The sequence below is a fragment of the Lissotriton helveticus genome, unplaced genomic scaffold, assembly GCF_964261635.1.
Source record: "Lissotriton helveticus unplaced genomic scaffold, aLisHel1.1 SCAFFOLD_537, whole genome shotgun sequence".
Lineage (NCBI taxonomy): Eukaryota > Metazoa > Chordata > Amphibia > Caudata > Salamandridae > Lissotriton > Lissotriton helveticus.
Window position 1 is genome coordinate 29,074 of NW_027611932.1, and position 21,224 is coordinate 50,297.

A 21,224-nucleotide genomic window follows, 5' to 3' on the forward strand; every position below is an offset into this window, starting at 1 on the left:
GCTAATATCAGGGGTGTGGCTATTTTAATAAAAAAGCAAGCAAATGCGTCCCTACAAGAGGTGAGAACTGATTTAAGTGGCAGGTGGGTGATAGCAAAGATCTTGGTAGAAAATGTCCCTATTACAATTGTTGGATATTATGGTCCTAATCAGGATGATCCATCAACGTTAAAAACCATCTTTTTGAATGTCTTTGAGTTCCCTGACTCGACCATCCTAGCAGGGGATTTTAATATAGTTTTTAATCCGAGATTGGATAAATCATCAAAAAGTAGAGCCACAACCTCCTCTAAATCAAGGGCTTTTCAAAAACGATGATGAAGCAATATTATATTTGTGATATATGGAGAGAGAGCTCGGGAACACAGTTGGGCTTATCCTTCTATAACAAAAAATATAGACACAAATCACAAATTGATTATATCTTGATCCAAGGGACCGCACAAAGAATATCGGGCATCTAACTTGTCATTTGTCGGACCATGCAGCAGTCTGGATTAACTTGAATTTAGCTGGCAGAGAACAACAGAGGGTGTGGACGTTTGACCGCGATCAATCAATCAATCAGCGAATTTATAGAGCGCACTACATACCCGTGAGGGTCACAAGGCGCTGGGGGAGGGGGGTCGCAGCAGCTAGTGGTCGAAAAGCCAGGTCTTGAGTAGTCTCCTGAACGACAGCGGGTCTTCAGTCTGTCGTAGTAGGAGAGGGAGGGAGTTCCAGGTCTTAGCGGCGAGGTGGGAGAAGGACCTACCCCCGTAGGTGGTTCTGCAGATGCGTGGGACGGCGGCCAGTGACAGGTCGGCGGAACGGAGTTTTCTGTTGGGTGGGTAGCGTGAGAGTCTGTCGTTGAGGTAGGCCGGGCCGGTGTTGTGGAGTGCCTTGTGTGCGTGGGTCAGAAGTTTGAATCTGATTCTTCTGTCGACGGGGAGCCAGTGCAGGTTTCTGAGGTGGGGGGTGATGTGGTCTTGGCACGGTACATCGAGGATCAGGCGTGCGGAGGCGTTCTGGATTCTTTGAAGTCTGTTGATGAGTTTGTATGGGGCTCCGGCGTAGAGGACATTGCTGTAGTCGAGTCTGCTGCTGACGAGGGCGTGGGTGACGGTTTTTCGCATGTGTGTCGGGATCCATCTGTAGATCTTGAGGAGCATGCGGAGGGTGTGGATGCAGGTGGAGGATACTGCGTTGACTTGGTTGGTCATGCTGAGTTTTGAGTCTAGGATGACTCCAAGGTTGCGTGCATGGTTTGTAGGTGTAGGGGGGGAGCCCAGTGATGCGGGACACCAGAAGTCATCCCAGGGTGAGGGGTTGGGCCCGAGGATGAGGATCTCCGTCTTGTCCGTGTTCAGTTTGAGCCGGCTTTCTTTCATCCAGTCGGTGACGGCCTTCACACTCCTCCTAGATACCGCTGTTACTGGATATTTGATCCAGGAGGTGAAAGCATTTTTGGATATCAATATAGTATCAACAGATATATTGGTGGTATGGGAAGCCCTGAAATATTTTTTGAGAGGCCTGAGTACAAATAAAACTGTCCATAAAAACAGACAATACAGGCAGGAGATTGCATCTGTGGAGCCCCAAATGAAGGTGCTGGAGGAAAGGATTAATTGGGTAACCGACCAAGAGCAAGCTCTCCAAGAGACAATAATGGCAAAATGAGAGGTGTTAAAAGCCCGGGTGGAAAGTACCATTCAAACAAGAATTTCTAACAGGTGGGAGGTGAGCAAGCTTGCTCACTTTGAATATGGAGAAGGGGCTGGTAGGCTATTAGCTTGGAAAGCCAAAATAGACAGAGTCAGGAATCAAATTAAACAAATAGGGGATGAAGGCTCGAATGCATTAATAAGCGGGGAGGAGGAGATGGAAGAGATCTTCCACGCTTATTTTAAAGAACTATATAAAGATGAAAGTGACTCTGATATAACATCTATTCAAGGCTGGTTAAATTCGATCTAACGACCTTCATTGGATATAATACATCTGGAAACTCTGGAGGGAGGAATATCGCATCAAGAAGTCAGGAAGGCTCTTTTGGATTGTAAAAAGGGCAAAGCTGCAGGGCCGGATGGTCTCCCTGCGGAATTATACAAGGAATTGAGTGAGATAGTTATCCCTGTTTTTGTTGAGGTGTTCAACAAAATTTTGATAGATGCAGCTCAGCCTCCTGCTACCTGGGGGAAGCAAATATTATCTTAATCCTTAAACCAGGTAAACCCCTTACAAAATGTAGTTTATACAGGCCAATATCCATGTTAAATTCCGATTACAAGGTTTTCTCTAAAATATTGGCAGATAGGCTAGGGGGCATAGCAGGTGTGCTTTTGCATACTGACTAGAAGGGCTTTGTTAAGGGTAGGAATCTCTTCGATCTCACCCACGAGGTTATTGGTGCGATAGATCTTGCATCCACTTTTTCTCTCCCCCTGGCAGCGATGACATTGGACGCAACCAAAGCTTTAGATAGGGTGGATTGGAAATATCTTGGGTCTGTTTTGGAAAAATTGAAAAAATGTTGCCGCACCATCCGCCTTATATACAGAAGGCCACCTGCAGGTTGGTGGCAAATGGTAGAACGATCAGACCATTCAAAATTGAAAGGGGAACCAGGCAGGTCTGCCACCTCTCCCCTCTCCTTTTTGACCTTTATATAGAGCTGTTTGCTCAGTACCTAAGGGAGGAGCCTGCTATTACACCATTTAAGAGCGGCTCATGGGGGAGGAAGGTAGCCCTGTATGCCGATGATATTCTTATTTTGGAGTCAGATTTGGAACCCTCTTTTCCCTGGTTGATTGAATTAGCTAGGGAGTTTGGCCGGGTCTCTGGCTATGAGGTTAATGAGGACAAAGACCGAGTTAATGACATGGAACCTGCCAATGTGCTGATACCAAACCAAAAAAGAGTTGCGCTACTTAGGTGTAAAAATTGTTCCAGAGATAGACAAAATAGCAAAAGTCAATCTTATTTATATTTTGAAGGAATCTCAAGCACTTATGAAATCTTGGATACATCTTTCATTGTCTATCTTGGGCAGAGTAAATCTCATAAAAATGTCTATCTTGCCAAAGGTAATGTTTCTGTTTAATACCATTCCTTTAAACTTCGAGAAAGCATTAATTGACAAATTTCAGAAATCCATTAACTCCTTTGTTTGGGCATCAAAAGCCGCTAGAATATCATGGAAGAAGTTAAGACGCAAAAGGGAGAAAGGTGGTCTGGCACTTTCTGATGTCCAATATTATGCTTGGGCTTTTCAGCTATCGTATTCCAGAATTTTGTTAAAATGCCCAGACTCTTCAGGGAGAGGTCAAATGTTTTTAGCCATGTTGGAACAACTGGGGCTTCCTCGAGAAGGCTTTTTATTTAAGTATGGGGACAAAAAAATGTTTTAAGAAGGTCAGACTGAAAGTCCTAAGTGGTGCGGCTCAAAATTAGGCTAGGATCAAAAAACGAAAAGGTCTCGAATACTACTCAAGGCTTTGCCCCCATGTGGGACAGCCCATGAACTCCCAGCTGCCTAAAAGATCAGTTGGCAGTCCGTTTGAAAACAGCGGGGGCAGCAGTATGGGGGGGATCTCGCGGTTGATGTATCTCTCTTGCCGTGGGCCACGTTAAACGATAAACTGGAGGGAGGCATGTCAAGGTTCAAGTATCTGCAGTTACTTAGTTGGTCTCAGAATTTGAAGATCCCGTTAGGCCGAGGGAACCCCCTGGAAGATCATTTGGTTAATTAACCTGTAAGGAAGAAATTTCTTTTTTCTATTGGGCTATCAAAGAGGCTATTGACGGCGAGTTCAAGCTAGCCGAGCAGTTAAGGGGGGAAGCCATACCGTAAACTGACTGGGAGGATTTGTGGAAGACCTCTTATAATATCCTCTTCTCAGTAGTGAAACCAGCTTGGTTGAGGAGGAACCACTATTTTACAACACATAGGGCTTACTTCTCCCCGGTGAGGCTCTCTAAAATGTCTAACGGCCCACCGGCAAGGTGTAAAAAATGTAATCTGGAGAATGTCCCGGATGTACATATGTTTTGGGCCTGCCCATCTCTTGCGAAATTCTGGAGAGGAGTTGGAGACTCTTTAACATCAATTTTGAGCCATACAATACAAATTTCCCTTAAACTCATCATTTTCGGCATATGGGGTGATATCACCGGCCCAGATAGAGATTTTCTATTTTTTACTATTCTTTTAGCTGGACGGGAAATTTTTAAGAGATGGGTCAAGTCAACACCTCCCACACATTCGGAGTGGCTATCTTCTTTATATAAAATCTCTAAAGCTGATTTGGCTCGATTGAAAAACTCTAAGAAGGGAATCATTTGGAACAGGTTGCTAAATTGGACCTCAGTCTGAGGGTTTTTTCTTTTCTTTTTCACTTGTTTTTGTCCTATGATTAAGCCTCATGGGAACTCTCAGACTGTGCCTAGACTGAGGATGGCCATCCACACCAGTCTCGGTTTAATCCTGAAGAGAGTGCAACCACCCTCCCTCGTAACAACGGGAGGGCAGCAACTGGAAGGAAGTGGGTAGTCTACTGGTAGGCGTGAGATCAAGGGCGGAAACGATTACCTCAGGGCCTACCTCTCATTTTGGGGTAACAGTGGCAACCTATGGATTTCATGTTAGCTGAGGTTAGAGGCGAATGAGGATAAAAAAAAGTTTTTTTTAAAAGAGACAAAAAAGAAACAAAACAAAAACAATACTACATTGCCTTTGCCTTCCTCTAGTTACAGGTAGAGTTATATTGACTACAGCAGCTTTAACAGTTTTTTTTTTTTTTTTTAAATATGTGCTTATTCGAGAACTAGTTTAATATGCAGAATAGACCACTCGATCAGGGATATATTTGATCTTACTCACTTCAAATAACAAAATAATAGGATTATTTTATGCTACGTAAAAAATTTAGGATTCATAGGCTATTCTTTGTTTAGGGTATTTACCACCTAAATAGAATGATGGTAATATGTAATATAGGAGGGCAATATTGAACATGCATATCTTAAAATTAAACCTATCATCAAACTCCTACTACAATGTTTTGGATATTTTAGAATTGCCGAGGGTGAATGGGTCTGCACCCCTCTCTGTACTTGATATATAATTAGTTTCCATGCTTTTCTGTATCTTTGATAGCATATTAAATAAGCAAGTGTCTTTCGTATGCTTTTAAAGCCTTGAATTTAACACTTTTATTTAAATATGTACTCAATGTAGTGTGTTTACCCAATGAATGGTTTGATTAGATTCACTAACTCTCCTCAAAATTAATCTGGATTATATTTTGAGTATTTGTGCTGTATGTACCTAGCTTGGAAAGCAGTGATGTGGTGTGTGTAAAGTGCGGAGACGTATGTAGTACAGATTTATATTGTGTGATAGGATGGACTACTTGCCATTGGTCAAAAACTGGGATATATCAGGTGGCTTTGCATGAGGTTGAAAGAATGGTTTGTGTATGGTGAGCTGAAATGTAATGATGATACTGGCATCATACAAGAGAGTCAGCATTCAAAATGAGAATAGTAATGAAGCAGCAATGTGTAGGCAACTTAAATTGTGATATAGAAATCATCAGCACAAGTGTTAAGTGCAGGAGCATCTTAATGTCAACATAGGAGTCTAATATGTGTTCCAGCAACTCGCTGCTTGTTAATTCTAAGCCAGGTAGAGGTTATAGGAAAAGTTGGTATTGTTTCATGAAAGTAATTGTTTGGCTTGTCCTCTCTCTATCCAAATGCCAGTCAGCATCTCTTCTCCCTTAAATCTTTATAATAATAGCACTGTTTGCATTCAACCATCTTATATTGCCTTGCTCCTCTAGTAACCTGCTCTATCCCCCTCCATCTGGCTGCTGTAGAATTCATTCTCCTTACGCAGCACTCACAAGTTTCTAACATCATCACAGCTGTCCATTACAATCACCTATTGTTCATCCTCATCTCATTGACATTTCAAATGCATTTTAAATAATGATCTACTTGCCTTCACAAACACCCAACACACCACCGTCTGTCATAAACTGTTTTTCTGTCCTTTTTCTAAATCAGCACTTTTCAGTTACCTGTCACTCAAAAAAGTGGCGATCTCCAGGATCCTGCGATTCTGCCAATGGGTGGTGCTATGTGAGATCTTCTGTAAGCCTGCTTCTGTCAATAATACTAGTTTAGAACCTGTGCTGAATTTCAGTTTTCAACCCCTCTTGTAAATCAGATCCACTCTAGATTCCATTTCAAGGTTTACTTTTCTACTACTCATGTATTATGGTACTTGTATGCCTCACCTAGCCATGAGAGCTGGAGAGAGGACTTTTGGTGAATATATTATACTTGGAACTCTGTCTCACATCTTCCAGCATGTGCTCCCTTGCATGAATTCTGGTAATATTATGAAAGTTGGTCCAGTCCATTTTCCACTTAGGATTTTCGTTCTGCCTTCTGGTTGCTTACTGGAACGTCTGAGAACTCCTTCAGGCAGAGAGTTGGAGTAGGGAATTTGACTGCTCTCACCTGCACTCTACTGCAGTCTGTTCAACCCTATTTGAATTCAAATCATCCTGTGTGGCTGTAAGCTGGAATGACAGATTTAAGTCTGGCTTTTGCATTCAGAACTTGTGCTTCAAATACTGTTGCTGGGAGCTTCTGCTTTCTTCCCAAGTTGCCTGACCTATTGAATCCTTGAAACCTTGAGATGGGTTCTTGATTCCTGCTACTGATTTTTGCAGTCTCCTGCTTTCCAGTGGCTGCCCTGAGCAGCGTTGTGTGCATGTGCTTCCCTTGTTTCTCAGTCTTACCTTTCTTTCTGCCTTTCCTCTGTAACCAGATATCCTGTTTTTGTGTGTTCCCAGATGGGCTTCTTCATTTACTTGTTCTAAATATCTGTTCTGTGCTTTTTTTTTATTAAATTGGTTTTTATTATTATTAGTGTTGTTATAATTAGTATTATGTGCATGACAATTATTACATTGCAACAGTTCCCATTACATCTGAAACCTCAGCAATCCAATGCAAGTTACGTATCAACTTTCTAGAATGCATGTAGATACAGTTGTACATGTTATAGTCAATTTATGTTGGCATAGAGCCAGTATGTTGTTAGCTGAAATAATCGTTTATATGTTGAACATCTATCATAACCAAGTAAACTCACAAACCGCAAAACATACCAGTTGTACCCTCCTCTTCAAGCTATTGAATAACATATCTGCACATGTCTAGAATCAGCACAGTTTTCGCTACCACACCATGTTGAATGTGCCCAGCCGCCCACCCTACTTTCACAAGATATAAATTCAGGTCTATGTGCCTGTCAGGGAAATTTCTGTTCTGTCCTTGTTCCGAATTCCTGTATTTATTCCATTTCCTAGCAGGGCAAAACTTGTTTGGGTGCCTGTTAGGTACATGCTTGAATTAATTGCTCTGAATCCTAGTTCCAGTTTCCCTGTACCAATGCGGCAGGCAGTACTTATCCAGTACATGTTGGGTACATTCTCAAGTTCCTTGCTCTGAATCCAAGGTCTAGTTTCCTGTACCATTATTTGTTTCAGTGCCTGTTTGGTATAACCTGCCCTTGACTCCTGTATTCCTTTTCTTGATTTCTGAAGCCCTGTTCTTACTTCCTTAATTTGTTTTTCTCCTTGTCTGATTGCTGTCTTGTCTGTCCTGTATTCTCTCTTTTGCTGTCCATATCCATTTACAGAGTGACCTGTGCCCTTGTCTCCGTTTTGATCAGGTAAGGCAAAGACGTTGGAGTCTTATCTGTCTCAGAAAGATATTCCTGACTTGAAGGTTTCTTCCTAGAAAGCTAAAATAAGTGTTGAGCGGGTCTCAACAACACAGTGGCCCACTTGGCATCCGCTGTGATGAAAGGGCATGCAATGGATCAGCAGATGCACATTCATCTCAGAGATCACTGCCAGTCAGGCAGGGTTCTTTTAACATGGAAGGCAGTACTCTTCCAGTGGGACATTTATGCACTTACTTTTGTAGAAATATTGAATAAACCAAAAGAAATCACTTTCTGACATTGGCTAGTGAGTTATTGGATATCGTTTTTTTTAGTCTGTAACATATATCTAACTTTGCTTTAAATTCCTAATTTACAGTGCATTCTCTTGCAAAGCCCTTCATCACCTTTGGGGCTAGATGTAGGTAAATAGGTTTTACCGATTCTAAAATACCGAATTTTACCGATTCGGTATTTTAGAATCGGTAAATCCTATGTAGGTAATTATTCGGTAAAAATTACCGAATTGTTAAGATTCGGTAATTACCGAATCGGTATTTACCGATTCGGTAATTGCCATTCATTCCTATGGGCGGCCCATAGGAATGAATGTCAATTACCGAATCGGTAAATACCGATTCGGTAAAATAGGGAAATAGTCAACGGTGACAGGTTGTTACTTAGACACCCTCTTGCACCCCTGAATAGTGCTGGTGTGCACATGTGGCATACATACATGCCATTAGGGCATGTATGTCTGTCACATGGCACAGGTGTAAATGCACACATTTGCATTTACACAGGAATTCCTTATTTACCACCAACCAATAGTTGGTGGTAAATAACGAATCCTTAAAGCACAAAAGCACTCTTTAAAGTGCTTCCTACATCTCATTTACCAATTCGATAAATACCGAATCGGTAAGTGATGATTTGGTAAATACCGAATCGGTAAATACCGATTCGTTATTTACTGAATCGGTAAATATACCACCTACATAGGAAAAGGCTATTACTGGTACCGACCGGTAAAAGCCTACCTACATCTGGCCCTAAGTTTCTAAACATCTAGAGGTAGAAGTGTGAGCATTAGCATTCAATGTACCACTGAAAAGGTTTCATTTGTTGTGCAGAACAAGACAAATGTTTCTTTAAGCCGTGTATCTCTGCCTTGCCTGGAGGAATATCCTGATGAAATCATTAATCTTGATGAGTCTGACTGTCTCTTCCCATGTGTCTCTGTAATGAATCCATTGTCCTCCCACGGCCGTCCATACCATTTTCCCTATTTATTTTACTCCTGTGTATTCATTTCAGTGCAGGCAATCATGAAGTATTACAAATAAAAAAGGTAAATTTAGAGGGACTTACCAGAGAGGCCTGAGATGTCGGTTTTGGGCAGGTGCCGGGCCTTTAACACAACCACTGTTAAAGTATTAGTGGTTGACTGGTAACACAGAGAAATCAGCAGCTCCCCACGCCCTGATGACTTCTAATTGAATAAGCATATGGATAAGTATCAATAGTACAATCATGTTATAAATATTCATGAGAACATAGAGTAAATATTTAAACTGGCCATCAATGATGTGTATAACATTTGTACAAATCATTATTAGAAGTTGTCACTGCATTGCCAATGAAGTATACCTACCAGGTTATGTGCAGGGGTAAACTGGGAAGTGCCTGTGTGAAGTTTGGGCTAAGAAAGCAGTGCTAAAGGCTTACTCATTTAAAAACTGCCAATAGTGCACAGAGGCTTAAACCAATTAATTCAATATGTATAATCTCAGAAACATATGTATATAATTTACGTTTTAAGGAATATAATATACAGAATACGGAATAGTATTTCTGTTTCAAAGGCATCCCTTATTCAACTCAATTCAAATTATTAATGTATCACTCAAACTATGAAAAGTACTTTTCTTGTATGGTTTACGGGTTGAGATTTCTTACTTGTCATTTCTGAATGGCAATGGTGAAATGAATTTAAACATTTCTTGTGAACTTTAGAAATGAATAATGCTTTTGTGAAAGAAAATGACAGTTTATACAATAAAATGTTTGTTTATTTATAAGACATATAATGAAATATAATCCCGAGCTCTATGTTACATGTGTAAATGATGAATGTTTCTCTTGTCCTCTTATTAAATTTGCCACATTGCCAATACATGCTTTTAGAAAAATCTTTGGTATTTCAGTGTATCAACTGGAAATAGTACAGTTATGGCTTAATAATGTATGGTTTGTAAGAATACATTTGGAATCTATAATTGTATGAATTATGTTAGTACACAAGTTTAAATAGTTAGGTGGTGAAATTTGGCCCTTTGGCCTTCGTGTAAATAGCTCTACGTTCTACAATATTTAGTATTTCAAGATGCTCCTTGTGTGTAAAATTAACCTTAAGAAAATGGGGACAAGGATATCCACTGGAAAAATGTAATCACAGTGGACATATTGTGATTGTTTTTCTTCACACTGAGTTGTGACTTACTAGTATAGTTTAATGTGTCTGACTAGCAAAGCTTTTTCTCCATGAGTAAATATATTTTACAGCTTCAAAACTATGTGCAAGTCAAAGTTACATTAAGGCATCAAAGCTCACAAAAATGTCGTAAACTGAGCCCAGACTGAGTATAAGGATGATGAGGAAGGTGATCAACAGAAGGAAGAGAAGTATGAAAAAGTAGACAAAGGAGATGAAGGACATAGAAATGGAAAAAAAGACAGAAGAGAAGGTGAAGTAGGATGAGAATGAAAAGGAGATAGAGAAACAAGCTAATGCCAAAGAGGAGTAGGGTGGAGAGGAGGAGGAGAAAGAAAAGTATGAAGAGACACTAAAAAAAGGAGAAAGGGAACGAAAAACAAAGAAGAAGGTAGTTGAGGTAGAGGAGGAGGTTGAGATAGGAAGAGAAGTAGAAAATTTAGAAAGGGACACAAAGAAGGAGAAGGATTAAGGGAAGAGGCTGTAAAAGAATTGATGACAAGAAGAAAATGACAAGGAAAGTGAGTACAATAAATGGAAAGGTAATAAAGAAAAGATAATGAGCGAAAGGTTAGTAGTGTAGGATATGGCATATGAAAAAGAAACAGAACTGGCAAAAATACAGGAGAAGAGAAGAAGTTTGGTAGTAAAATTAAAATTGGCAAAAATATAAATTGGCACAAATTTATGAAGAAAGATTGGAAAAAAGAATAATGAAAAAGAGATGTACAAGAAGAATAGAGACATGAAGTTAGACGTGCAAACATAATAATACAATTAATTTGTTTACAATGAAAATAAATAATGTATTATTTACCCTCACGTTCCTTTTGTTTATTTCCCTATTCATAAGAACACGGCCATCAGACAATTCAACTCCCGAAAGAGGTATGTGGACTTCTCCAATGACATCATCTCTTGAAAATCTGTCAAAACTGAGGATCATGAAGTGAAGCACTAAGTCTTGTACTTGAGTGTAAGGGATCCCATAAAAAGTGAATGTCTCATCGAAAGCCGGATCTAAGGTCTTGCGCAGTACTCTGGTTTTTACTTTGTGCTTCTTTTCTGGTAGGATTGTCAGCTTAATATAAGGGTCCGAGGTCATAGATTGCTCATCCATCGCTGGTAACCCCCTGGCCTCCTTTATGTTAACCACAAATGCTTTCTTCTCAAAGTTGTATTCTAACGAGAAGAAAAGGGTCCCTAGTGAATTGTCTTTCTCAACAGAAGACAGCGATGTGGTGGACTTCAGGCTTTCCGGTGAAATAGATCCTTTCTCGTTCTCGGAGAAAGTCTTCTGCGAAAAGTCCTCAAGATCTGGTGAGCTTCTCACTTTGGTGCCTATCTTAGGAATGTTGCCATTAAGATCTCTATTTTCAAGATCAAGGTGGAGAGAACTCTTTGACAGGATAGAGGATTTTAGCTCTGTTTTTTCATCAGCGCCAAATTTTTTCTTGTTACTTAGGTTTTCTGGATATATGTCAACTCCCTTCAGCACATGCACAAACTTATAGGGAGGAGTCTTGTTTGATTTTGATGACTTGCGCTGACAGCAGATCCAGGCAAAGAGGGAGACAGTGAAGACTAGTCCAAATGCACTGAAGATGCCCACAATGGTGGGAATTTCCTCTGCCAAAGTAAAAAAAGATAAATATATATATGAAACATGGACTATGTAAATGTTGAGTAAGATATACAAAGAATTAATGGCAGTCATTCAGGTTCAGGCAGTTATACATTATGCTAAGGTAGAGCATGCTTTCTTTGGCTAATATTCTAAACACCAACACCACCTATAGGTCTCTTTAAGAAATACACTGCCATGTATCTTGCACTGTAGGCTGAAGATACTGCAAGTTATGCTGACTGAATTGAATGAAGCATTTTTGTAGAAAAACTGCCTGATTCTACTAAATAAGAATGTGGAAGGCAAACATCATATGTACACAAGGGGTACAAATAACTATCATTGTTAATTTATTTAAACTAGTCTTTCCTTCAAAAATGTAGTAGCATGGACTGGTAAGGTCCCACATGTGTTCTGCAATTGGGGGACCTGGATTAGAGTTGGGCGGTAATGGAAAAGCATCTGATTTCTGGTGGAATTGGTAAACCCAGTGAAAAATCCACCAAACATTCCTTATGCAGACTCCGGTCTGCCATGGTAGCCACATTATCAAATTAATGGCCAGTGGTGTATTCTTAAATGCCAAACAACGACCAAAAAGGCAATAATATAATTAACAATAATAATAATTAAAAAAATATTCATGTGTTTCCATAGTGTTTAGCACTATACGTCTGCAGTTTAAATGAATAATAAATGGGAGAAGTTACTATTGGGTAAATTATGGTACTCAATTTACATTGGAAGGATGGAAGTCGGAGTCTGTATTGCAACTATTCTACATCTTTAGTGGAGACGATACCAATGGTGGATTCCACTCAGAAGTTTGCACCTTCTCTACAAATCAGAGGACTTCTCTTTAACACACAACTTGAAATTGCCCAAGACTGCAGACGATGTTAATGCTTTTAAAAGCAACTTGACTAAGACATTTATAGGTTAATTTAAGTAAAATGTCCTTACCCACGCACATTTTTTGTAAATATAGCACCTAATGAGCATCCCAATGCACAAAGTTGGAAAATTACTGATGGGGGATTGGAAATCATCACCTGTGCCTGGATGAAATTTTCCATCTTTATGAAACTCACACACCTGGAAAGTTGTGCCAGGTACAAGTTTCCAGGAGTACATAAGGTCATGGGACCTGCGATCAAGGTCTTATGACATTCGCAGCATAGAACTCCAGAGAGGAGGATAGGATCTCTTGTGCAATTGCACATTTTTAATTTGGTTTTTCTCCATGCGGCAAATACATTTCTTCTTGGAGACAGTTCACACACTGCACTCCCAGCAAAGCTGAAGGTGAGCCGCGTCCCTTCCCCCCATAAAGGGGAGATACGCCATACTTGCGGGTGCCACAGATTAGTAAGGGTGGGTGGGGAGTGAAGGGATAGAGAAAAAAGTCACTTACCTGGCTGCCAGCCACCGCCCCTCCTCCGTCCTCTTCTGTTCCTCCCAGAAGCCGGAAGCACACAGGTTCCCATAAGCCAATCATGATGCTGCTGTCACCAGCATGACAGCAGCATTGTAATTGGTAGGAGCACCGTGGTTTGGTGCTCAGAGAGGGAGTGGGAGCCTGTGCATGCTCTCCACCCAGTCTGTGCTATACAGCCAGGTGGAGAACATGCTAAGTACGCATGACTGTTTGGCCAGCCCAAGACGGCGGGCCAAACCGCCATGAGCGATTATGTGCCCAAACCACTCCTCCCCCAACTGGCTGTGACAACAGCCCAGCCCGCCCCATAAAAATGCCTTGGAAAAATAAAATGATAATAATACTGTGTTATTTTATTTTTCCTTTATCCAGGGCTCAAAGAGCAGTGGAGTGTCGCCCCTCCACCTTAGCAGAGGTGCTGCCGCTGAATAAAATTCCGACCCTTTCCAGGGTGGAAATTAAATGAATAAGAGTTGGATGACCTCCGAAAAACACATGTTCATGGGTGGTTCCCAAACTTCAAAGGCAAACCACCCTTAGAATGCCCACTTCCCCACCCCTAGAGTTGGCTTAGGTCCGCAGAGATCTCCACACTCATTGCAGAGATTTCTGCACCTAAAACGTGTTTAAACGGCCATGGTAGGCATAAGAAATTTACATTTGGTCAGCTGCGGCCGGTGAAGGTAAGGGTGGTGGTGCGGGGTAAGGGGGGAGTCGAAATATGACAACGAGAGAGAATAAAATTTAATAACAAAAAAACACTCGCTGAGTCGGTGATGCAGCGAGCGCAAGGTAAGTAGTTTTCTTGTTTTTTATTTAATTTTCACTTGTTGTCATCTGTCAACTCCCTCCCCACCCCGCCCTACCGCTCTTACCTGCACCTGCCGCTGCTGCATTTGGTCCTAAAAACATTTGTGAGCTACTTTGCCTTTGCAGAGAGTGTCCTTCAGGGCCGGACTGGGAACCGAAACCGGCCCTGCCAAAGTGCTCGGCCGGCCTCCCCCCCTCCCCCCAGGGGGTTGGGGGGTGTGACCGCGCTCTTTGCTAGGGCCGGTTTTCGGCCGATTTTGTTACAGTGCCGTTTGCTGCAAAAACCGACCCTGTAACAAAACCGGCCCCCTGGGGCCCAAAACCGGCCCCCACCCTCGCAGCCGACCGGGGGATTGCCCGGTGCCTTCAACGGCCAGTCCGGGCCTGGTGTCCTTTTTGTCTTTTGCAACATACAGAGTACAAACCACTTGTTGAGGGCCAAGGCATGGAACATGTACATGTGCAGCCGCTTCTATGCACTGAACAGTGTGAAGCACAAGTTGTGAAACTGCTTCACGTTGGACAGCACTGCTCAGGCAGGACACAAACGGCCTGGAGCCATGAATCATGGTGGAACACATTCAACGAAATAGACTATTTGGCATGTAAAATTAATACAGATTTGCTTCAGGAGGGAATTTTCAAAGTAAACTGTACCGTGGTCAATTTAGGAATTACACATTGTAGTGTTTCTAGATAACATTGCATCTATGACGTTTGTCGGGCACTTCATGTAATGGTTATCTGACAAATCCTAATTTAAAAGAATTTCATAGCTTGAGAATGGATACCTTCAAATAGATATTTACCTACATGCAAACAAATGGCACTCACTTCTGTTATAAACCATAAATAATGAAGTCATCATCTCTAGAGAGAAAGGTATGGTTGGGTCAATGGCACCAGGGGGCGGTAGAGGCATGTTATGGATAGACCACAGCTGTGATTGTGCAATTAGATCTTTGGCTAGCATGGTCTGCTAGCACATTACTATAGTGCACCGTCATTACAACACTGATGAAAAGCCTTCCTGCATAGATAGTAACTGTAGTAGTTGTAGTTTTACGGTCCTTACCTTTGATCTCTTACATTTGTATCAATGTCTACCCAGCTATCTATTTTCCAGATTATAATTTGCAGAAATAATCCATACACTTACAACTGCGACAAGACAACGACCCATCCTTTGTCCATTCAGCCATCCATTCACTTATCTGTCTGCTTTTCTGTCTAACCATCCATTCATACTTCCATTCATGCACCCATCAATCCAGGAATCCATCCATACATCCAATATCCACCCAACAGACCATCTGTCCATCCATCCATGTCAACAACCTATCCATCCATGTCTGTTTCCATCCATGTCTGTTAATCCATCCATTCATGCATCCATTCAACTATCCATCCATGCAGCCTTATTTCAGCCACCCATTTGTCCAGGAATCCATCCATACATCCAACTTCCATCTGTCAGACCATCTGTCTGTTCGTCCATCCATCCATCCAATCCATCCCACCCAAATACTCATCCAACAACCCATCAATCCATTTATCCATCTCTGTTAGTCCATCCGTTCATGCAACCATTCAACTATCCATCAATACATCCTTCCATCAGTCTATTTGCTTATCTGTCAGCCTGTCTGTACATCCATTCACCCATCTGTCTCGTCATTCAACCACATATACAGCTGTCCGTCCATCAATCCATACATCCAACTACCATCTGTGACACCATCTGTCTGTCTGTCCATCCATCTGTCCATCCACCCTTTCCATCTTTTCATCTCGCCCAAATACTCATCCAACAACATATCGATCCATGCACCCTTTCAACTATCCATCCATCCATCCTTCCATCAGTCTATTTGCTAATCTTTCTGTTTGTCTGTCCATCCATCCCCCCATCGTCTAGGCATTCACCCACACATCCAGCTGTCTGTCCATCAATCTGTCCATTCATTCATCCAACTTCTATCCGTGACACCATCTGTCTGTCAATCCATCCATTCATGGTTCCATTCCATCCCACCCAACTACTCATCTAACAGCCCATCCATCCAAGCACCCCCTCAACTATCTATCCATCCTTCCATCCGTCTATTTGATTATCTGTCTGCCTGTCTGTTCATCCAGCCACCCATCCGTCTAAGCATTCACCCATACATCCAGCTGGCCATCCACCAATCCGTCTGTCCATTCATTCGTCCATCCATCCATATTTCTCTTACCAATACATACTTACTCTTTGAAAATCTAATGACTTATTTGGCTATCTACACATGTATCTGTATGTCATTCTGCATTATCCGTCCACCGATCCATCAACTCAACATCCACCCAATCAAACCACTGTGTTCTCTCACAAACACGCATACATACACACTTTGTTTAAATCACACAGTGTATATCAGTCCATGTACATCTATCCCTAAATCGCTCCAACCTTTTTTATCTACAAACAGTTATTATTTTGCTCCGACCATCCATCCTCCTTTTATCTGGCGATGCATCGATCATTTCACATATACTTTTTATTCAATATACTTCTGCATATTTATTTATACAGCGTGAGGTAGACCAGTAGGTATCGGAGCTCTTTGAATGAGGACTATTACCAGTGCATTAACCTCTCTCTCTGTCGCGCACGCCCTCGTTCTATCTCTCGGGGACATCCACGCTTTCTCAGAATCTATCTATCTGTCTGTCCGTCCGTCCGTCAATCCAGCTAGCATTTTTAGCGCTCGAACTACCTATCGGTCTCTTTTCTTTCTAGCCATACCTCTCCCAGGCAAATCGACAGTAAGACACTGGCGAGGTTCCTGATTTGTACAAGTTATCACTATGGAAACGTTGTCAAATAATGCGTGAAGTCAGTGTGGTAAGGGTTAAAAAAGAAATACTTATCTGTTTACTTAGCAGCTATATGTTTGTCAATCGCATATGCGTCTCTCTTTACATCCACCTGTGTATTTAGTTAACATGTTGACCGAGTTACGCCTTCTCTTCTCAGGTCTGAATCTTAGCAGGGTCGACTCAACCTTTCATCATTGCACTGCAGGTAAAAATCACTTTCATTTTTTTGGTCCATGCTAACCCCTATGATTTAGAGTGCTATGAAATATGTAACGATGCTATTTGGTATGAATTACATGCAGAAGAATCTTAGCCGCAAGATCTACCCTTACTGACCGGGATCTAGGCATGGATTTCCACCTATAATGAGGCAGGCCCCACAGAATGGGGAATAACCGTGCAAACACGGAATTATCATGTGGAATTCTGCTCGCTATTCCTTGTTCGAAGGGTTTAACTCTTGCATTTTTCACCGCAGCAGGGGCTTGCTTGGTGGTTGGGATGGAGTAAGAGGGTTGGAAGGGTAGTGGGTGATGGAGGGGATGTTCAGGCAGAGGGGGCGCTGAATGCTCTACCCTTAGCGTAGAAAGATGCCTGGCGGGGACAGGGGCACGGGCCTGCCTGCTTTGCAGCGGGAGCCTCACGTGTGTGCCCCAGGTGAAGTTTGCGGCTGGTATCCCCGGATCCGCTGTTCCTGCACCTCGGAACACTGGGCACCAACACCCGGGGTAGTGCTTGGGCAGAGCAGAATCCTACGCAGGAATCTCGCTTCCTCCTACTCGTTGTAATCAGGCCCTACGCAGTGTATCTGCAGATTATATTCCGTGTTGTGCCATTGCAGCCGGCACTCTTGTTACTCTGTTGTCTCCCTGTCTATTTATCTATCAATTTACCCATCTGTCTATCAATCGTGGGCAAAATATGGAGTCTGGGGATTAATTAGTAGATTTCATAACGAGGAGACATAAGCATGAAACCGCATTTCACCAATTTGTGTGAACCTGGGCAAATCAAATCATTTTCCATTGCATCCGTTTTCTTGGACGCTAAAAACGGAAGCCCTGGAAGTTCTCCGCTTTACACGGTGCCCTGTGTGATAACATCCATTCACGTGTACATCTTTCCAATTACCTCTCTGCTTGTGTACATCCTATTATTTGTCTTTCTCTTTCCATTGATCACAATTCACACACCCCTGCCCGCCCGTTCTCAGTCTCTGTTATCTGGCAATCCACGTGAAGCATTTCACTAGGAAGTCAAGAAATCGGCGTGTCAGTTTAAACAACATTGCCAATAATAATAATAATAGCAATAATAAAAAGAGGCAAGTGTTGTTACTGAGTACCTTATACTACGAGTCTGCGGTCTCCATGCGATATAACTGAAGGTGGTTTTATTGCCCAATATTATCTCACTCTGAGCCACATCTGTCTTGTACACTTTCCTCGAATGTATTTGCAAATATTTTATGCAGAATTCCCTAAAATGTGTTAAGATGTCAGCCTGAGCCCTACTTGAAGTACTGGTGCCTAGTACTGGTAAACAAATAACCATCAAGACCCGTCCGGCCAGTGCATCAGATAAGGGCAACTTTTTATCTGTCCACACCCCATACGATCTCTTTCTCTCTGTTTTTTTCATCATGTCTGATTTCCTCCCGAACCCTCTGCCTGAGCGCCTTCTCTCTGTCTCTCGACAGTTACGGTCTCTCGCCCCCAGCTCTCTGTCCATCTCTCTGTGGTATCCATAGATACAGCCACCCATTCATCCATAATGCCCATATTTCTTTTAATCCATCCTTCCATCCTCAATGCTCTCTGCTTGGACGCGTCTTCACCCTTGTGCATACGTGTAGACTTGGACATGTGTGTCCACATGTATGAGAGCGCGAGGGCGAAGCAGGATGCCTGTACAGACAGATAATTCAGACCCACTTCTTCGGCGTTTATTCTACTTCGATCAATAAATATCATTAAGTCGTGAGTAATCAATTTCTGCCTCATCGCTTTAATAGGACAAACTGCACCGAAGGATGGAGTGTATCAGTGTAATAAAAAGGGCTCACATTGTATGCAGCCCTTTTGAAATGAGTGTAGGTCACACCCTGTGACGATGGACGGCGAGCGGTCACTACTCGCGCCCATCGTAGAGGCTTCTAGGCACCCAGTGTGTGATCCGGACACATTCACTTCATCGCCACCTCGTGCGTCCTCACACTTGAGACGTGGAGGAAGATACCCCTCCCCCCAAAGACTTCAAACAGAGCTACACTACTCACAGCCCCTGGGCTAACACCCACTCGTGTTTATGTCAGTTCAGAAGGAACACTCTCTTGGAAAATACAGACCGTCACCAGCCCACGTGGAATTACAAACGTCGTGAAAATCAATTCATTTCTCCATAAGGCGAAGTCAAATATTGCCCGTACGTGTACATGTTTCCAAATGTAATTTACTGTAAGCGATCTTCAGCACCGACCTTCACTCGTGCTGGGTGTATAGTAGGAAGGTTACAGCTCTTTGATTCCATGACATTCACTTGAAAAGCTGAATATTTCAAACATCTAAGACAAATTGACCGCATAGAGTTCAGGCGTTTAATTGTGGTGGGCGCAAAACTTCTCTTACAGACGACAGTGCCATTTCAGAAACGTGCCACGTCACGGGAAGGCTGGGTATCACTGTAGCACCCTGGTAATACAATCCTTACCTAAAAAACCATGAAATACCAACTTTGGGGCTGTCCTTCCTGACGCAGAGAACGCTGATAGTTTGGATTATTAGATACTGAAAACATTTCACCATTCAAGATTGGTGAATGCAAAAATGTCGTCTTTTACTGTCTCTCTTGGCTACACATGCCAAGAAACAGTTGATGAGCAACGAAAACATCGTCATTAAAGTGGTATTAAATGCAAAACTACATTCCAATGTTTTTTTTACATGTGAAAACATATGTAGGGTCTTGTGAAGAGCGGTAAACCAACCCTTCCTATGGAAAGCATGCGCGCTCGAAGAGGTATTCTGCCATCAGCACACCTTGGAGATAAGATAGCACCAGATATGCCAAATGTACGCCCGGGAAACATTATTAAAAATACATTTTCACCAGGAAGAATATAAAATATATTAAATCATTTAAACAATGAATAAATAAACCAGCCCTCATGACTTAAAAACACCCGGCAAGTTTGCCGGAGGGACCCTTGCTTACCAAAGCCGTCTCTGATGAGGGAAATCGGAGCCATCTTGCTGCGCGCTGTCCGCGGTCCTGAAAAGCTCTGTCCCTGCTCCGCGGCGGCCCACGCCTTCCCGTCTCCGGCCGCTGAGGCAGATGTGCGGGCTGGTGATTTTCCACCGGATCCAGAGAACTGCAGCAGCAGACAGGGGAGTCCCGGCAGCCAGCAGCCAGCAGCGGCTCGTGAGTCAGGCGCAGCGTCTCCAGCGCTGCGTGTGCGCGCAGCTGCCTCCTCCCTGTTGTGGCTGCTCGGCCGCCCCAGCGCCCCGCCTGCAGACGTGCCGGGGAGCGGGGCTGACGCAACGCTGACGCTACAGCCTCGAATCAGCACCTTCCTCCCTCCCGGGAGCCCGCAGCCAGCGCGTCCATTATTTTAACTGCTCTGCTGCAGGAAATTAGCTCACCTCTCCTCTCGGATTAAAAAATAGCGGAATCCGCCCAGCGCCTCTTCCTCAGAGTATATAGGAAGACATCAGGGGCGCGGGGGGGGGGGGGGGGATGGGTTGCAGGCTCGAAAAATCTCTATGGGGGAGTAAGTCTGCCAGGAGCTGGAAGTCTAGCCGAGGAAGTGATAACTGCTCCAAGGTGGGAGGGTAATAGTTTTTTATGGAAACGCACCGCCTGAAAAATTTGATTTCCTTCTTGAGGTTGAGGCAGAACCCGTGGTATGTTACATTAGTGGGAGAACCAACTATTTGGCACGCATTGTGGAAATTTTAGAGCCTCTCAATTGGTAGGATAGTGTCCATCCATTTATGACACTTTTTTAATACGCAGCAAATGCCAGGGTTCAGCTGCCCGAGGCCGCATACAGATGTGACTTACAGATCAGTTTCTTATGGTAGCCATTTAAACACCGACAGTAGTAAACAATACAAGTATCATAGCCGAGGGCATGGACTGAGTGGAAAACTTATCATTGTTATTTCGGGGTAGGTTTTGCCTAAGTGCCCGGGGCAGAGTCCGTTGCATGGCAGGCTAGTGGTCCTAGGGCTGAGCAAATCAACCCCAGGGTGGCAGGGCTAGAACA

General features: G+C 42.8%; 1 protein-coding gene across 1 annotated transcript in view; it reads right to left on the bottom strand.

Moving 5' to 3' along the window:
- Nucleotides 1-20,488, bottom strand: part of LOC144807253 (synaptotagmin-4-like) — a 33,495-nt gene extending 13,007 nt beyond the window's left edge. Inside the window, exons 1-3 of the mRNA XM_078673103.1 lie at nucleotides 20,171-20,488; nucleotides 11,041-11,852; nucleotides 9,101-9,221 (exon numbers count right to left, since the gene is read on the bottom strand). Of these exons, the coding sequence (XP_078529229.1) occupies nucleotides 9,101-9,221; nucleotides 11,041-11,852; nucleotides 20,171-20,204 (967 nt within the window). The 5' untranslated portion in view covers nucleotides 20,205-20,488. The remainder of the gene's footprint in view (nucleotides 1-9,100; nucleotides 9,222-11,040; nucleotides 11,853-20,170) is intronic.
- Nucleotides 20,489-21,224: the final 736 nt, after the last annotated feature.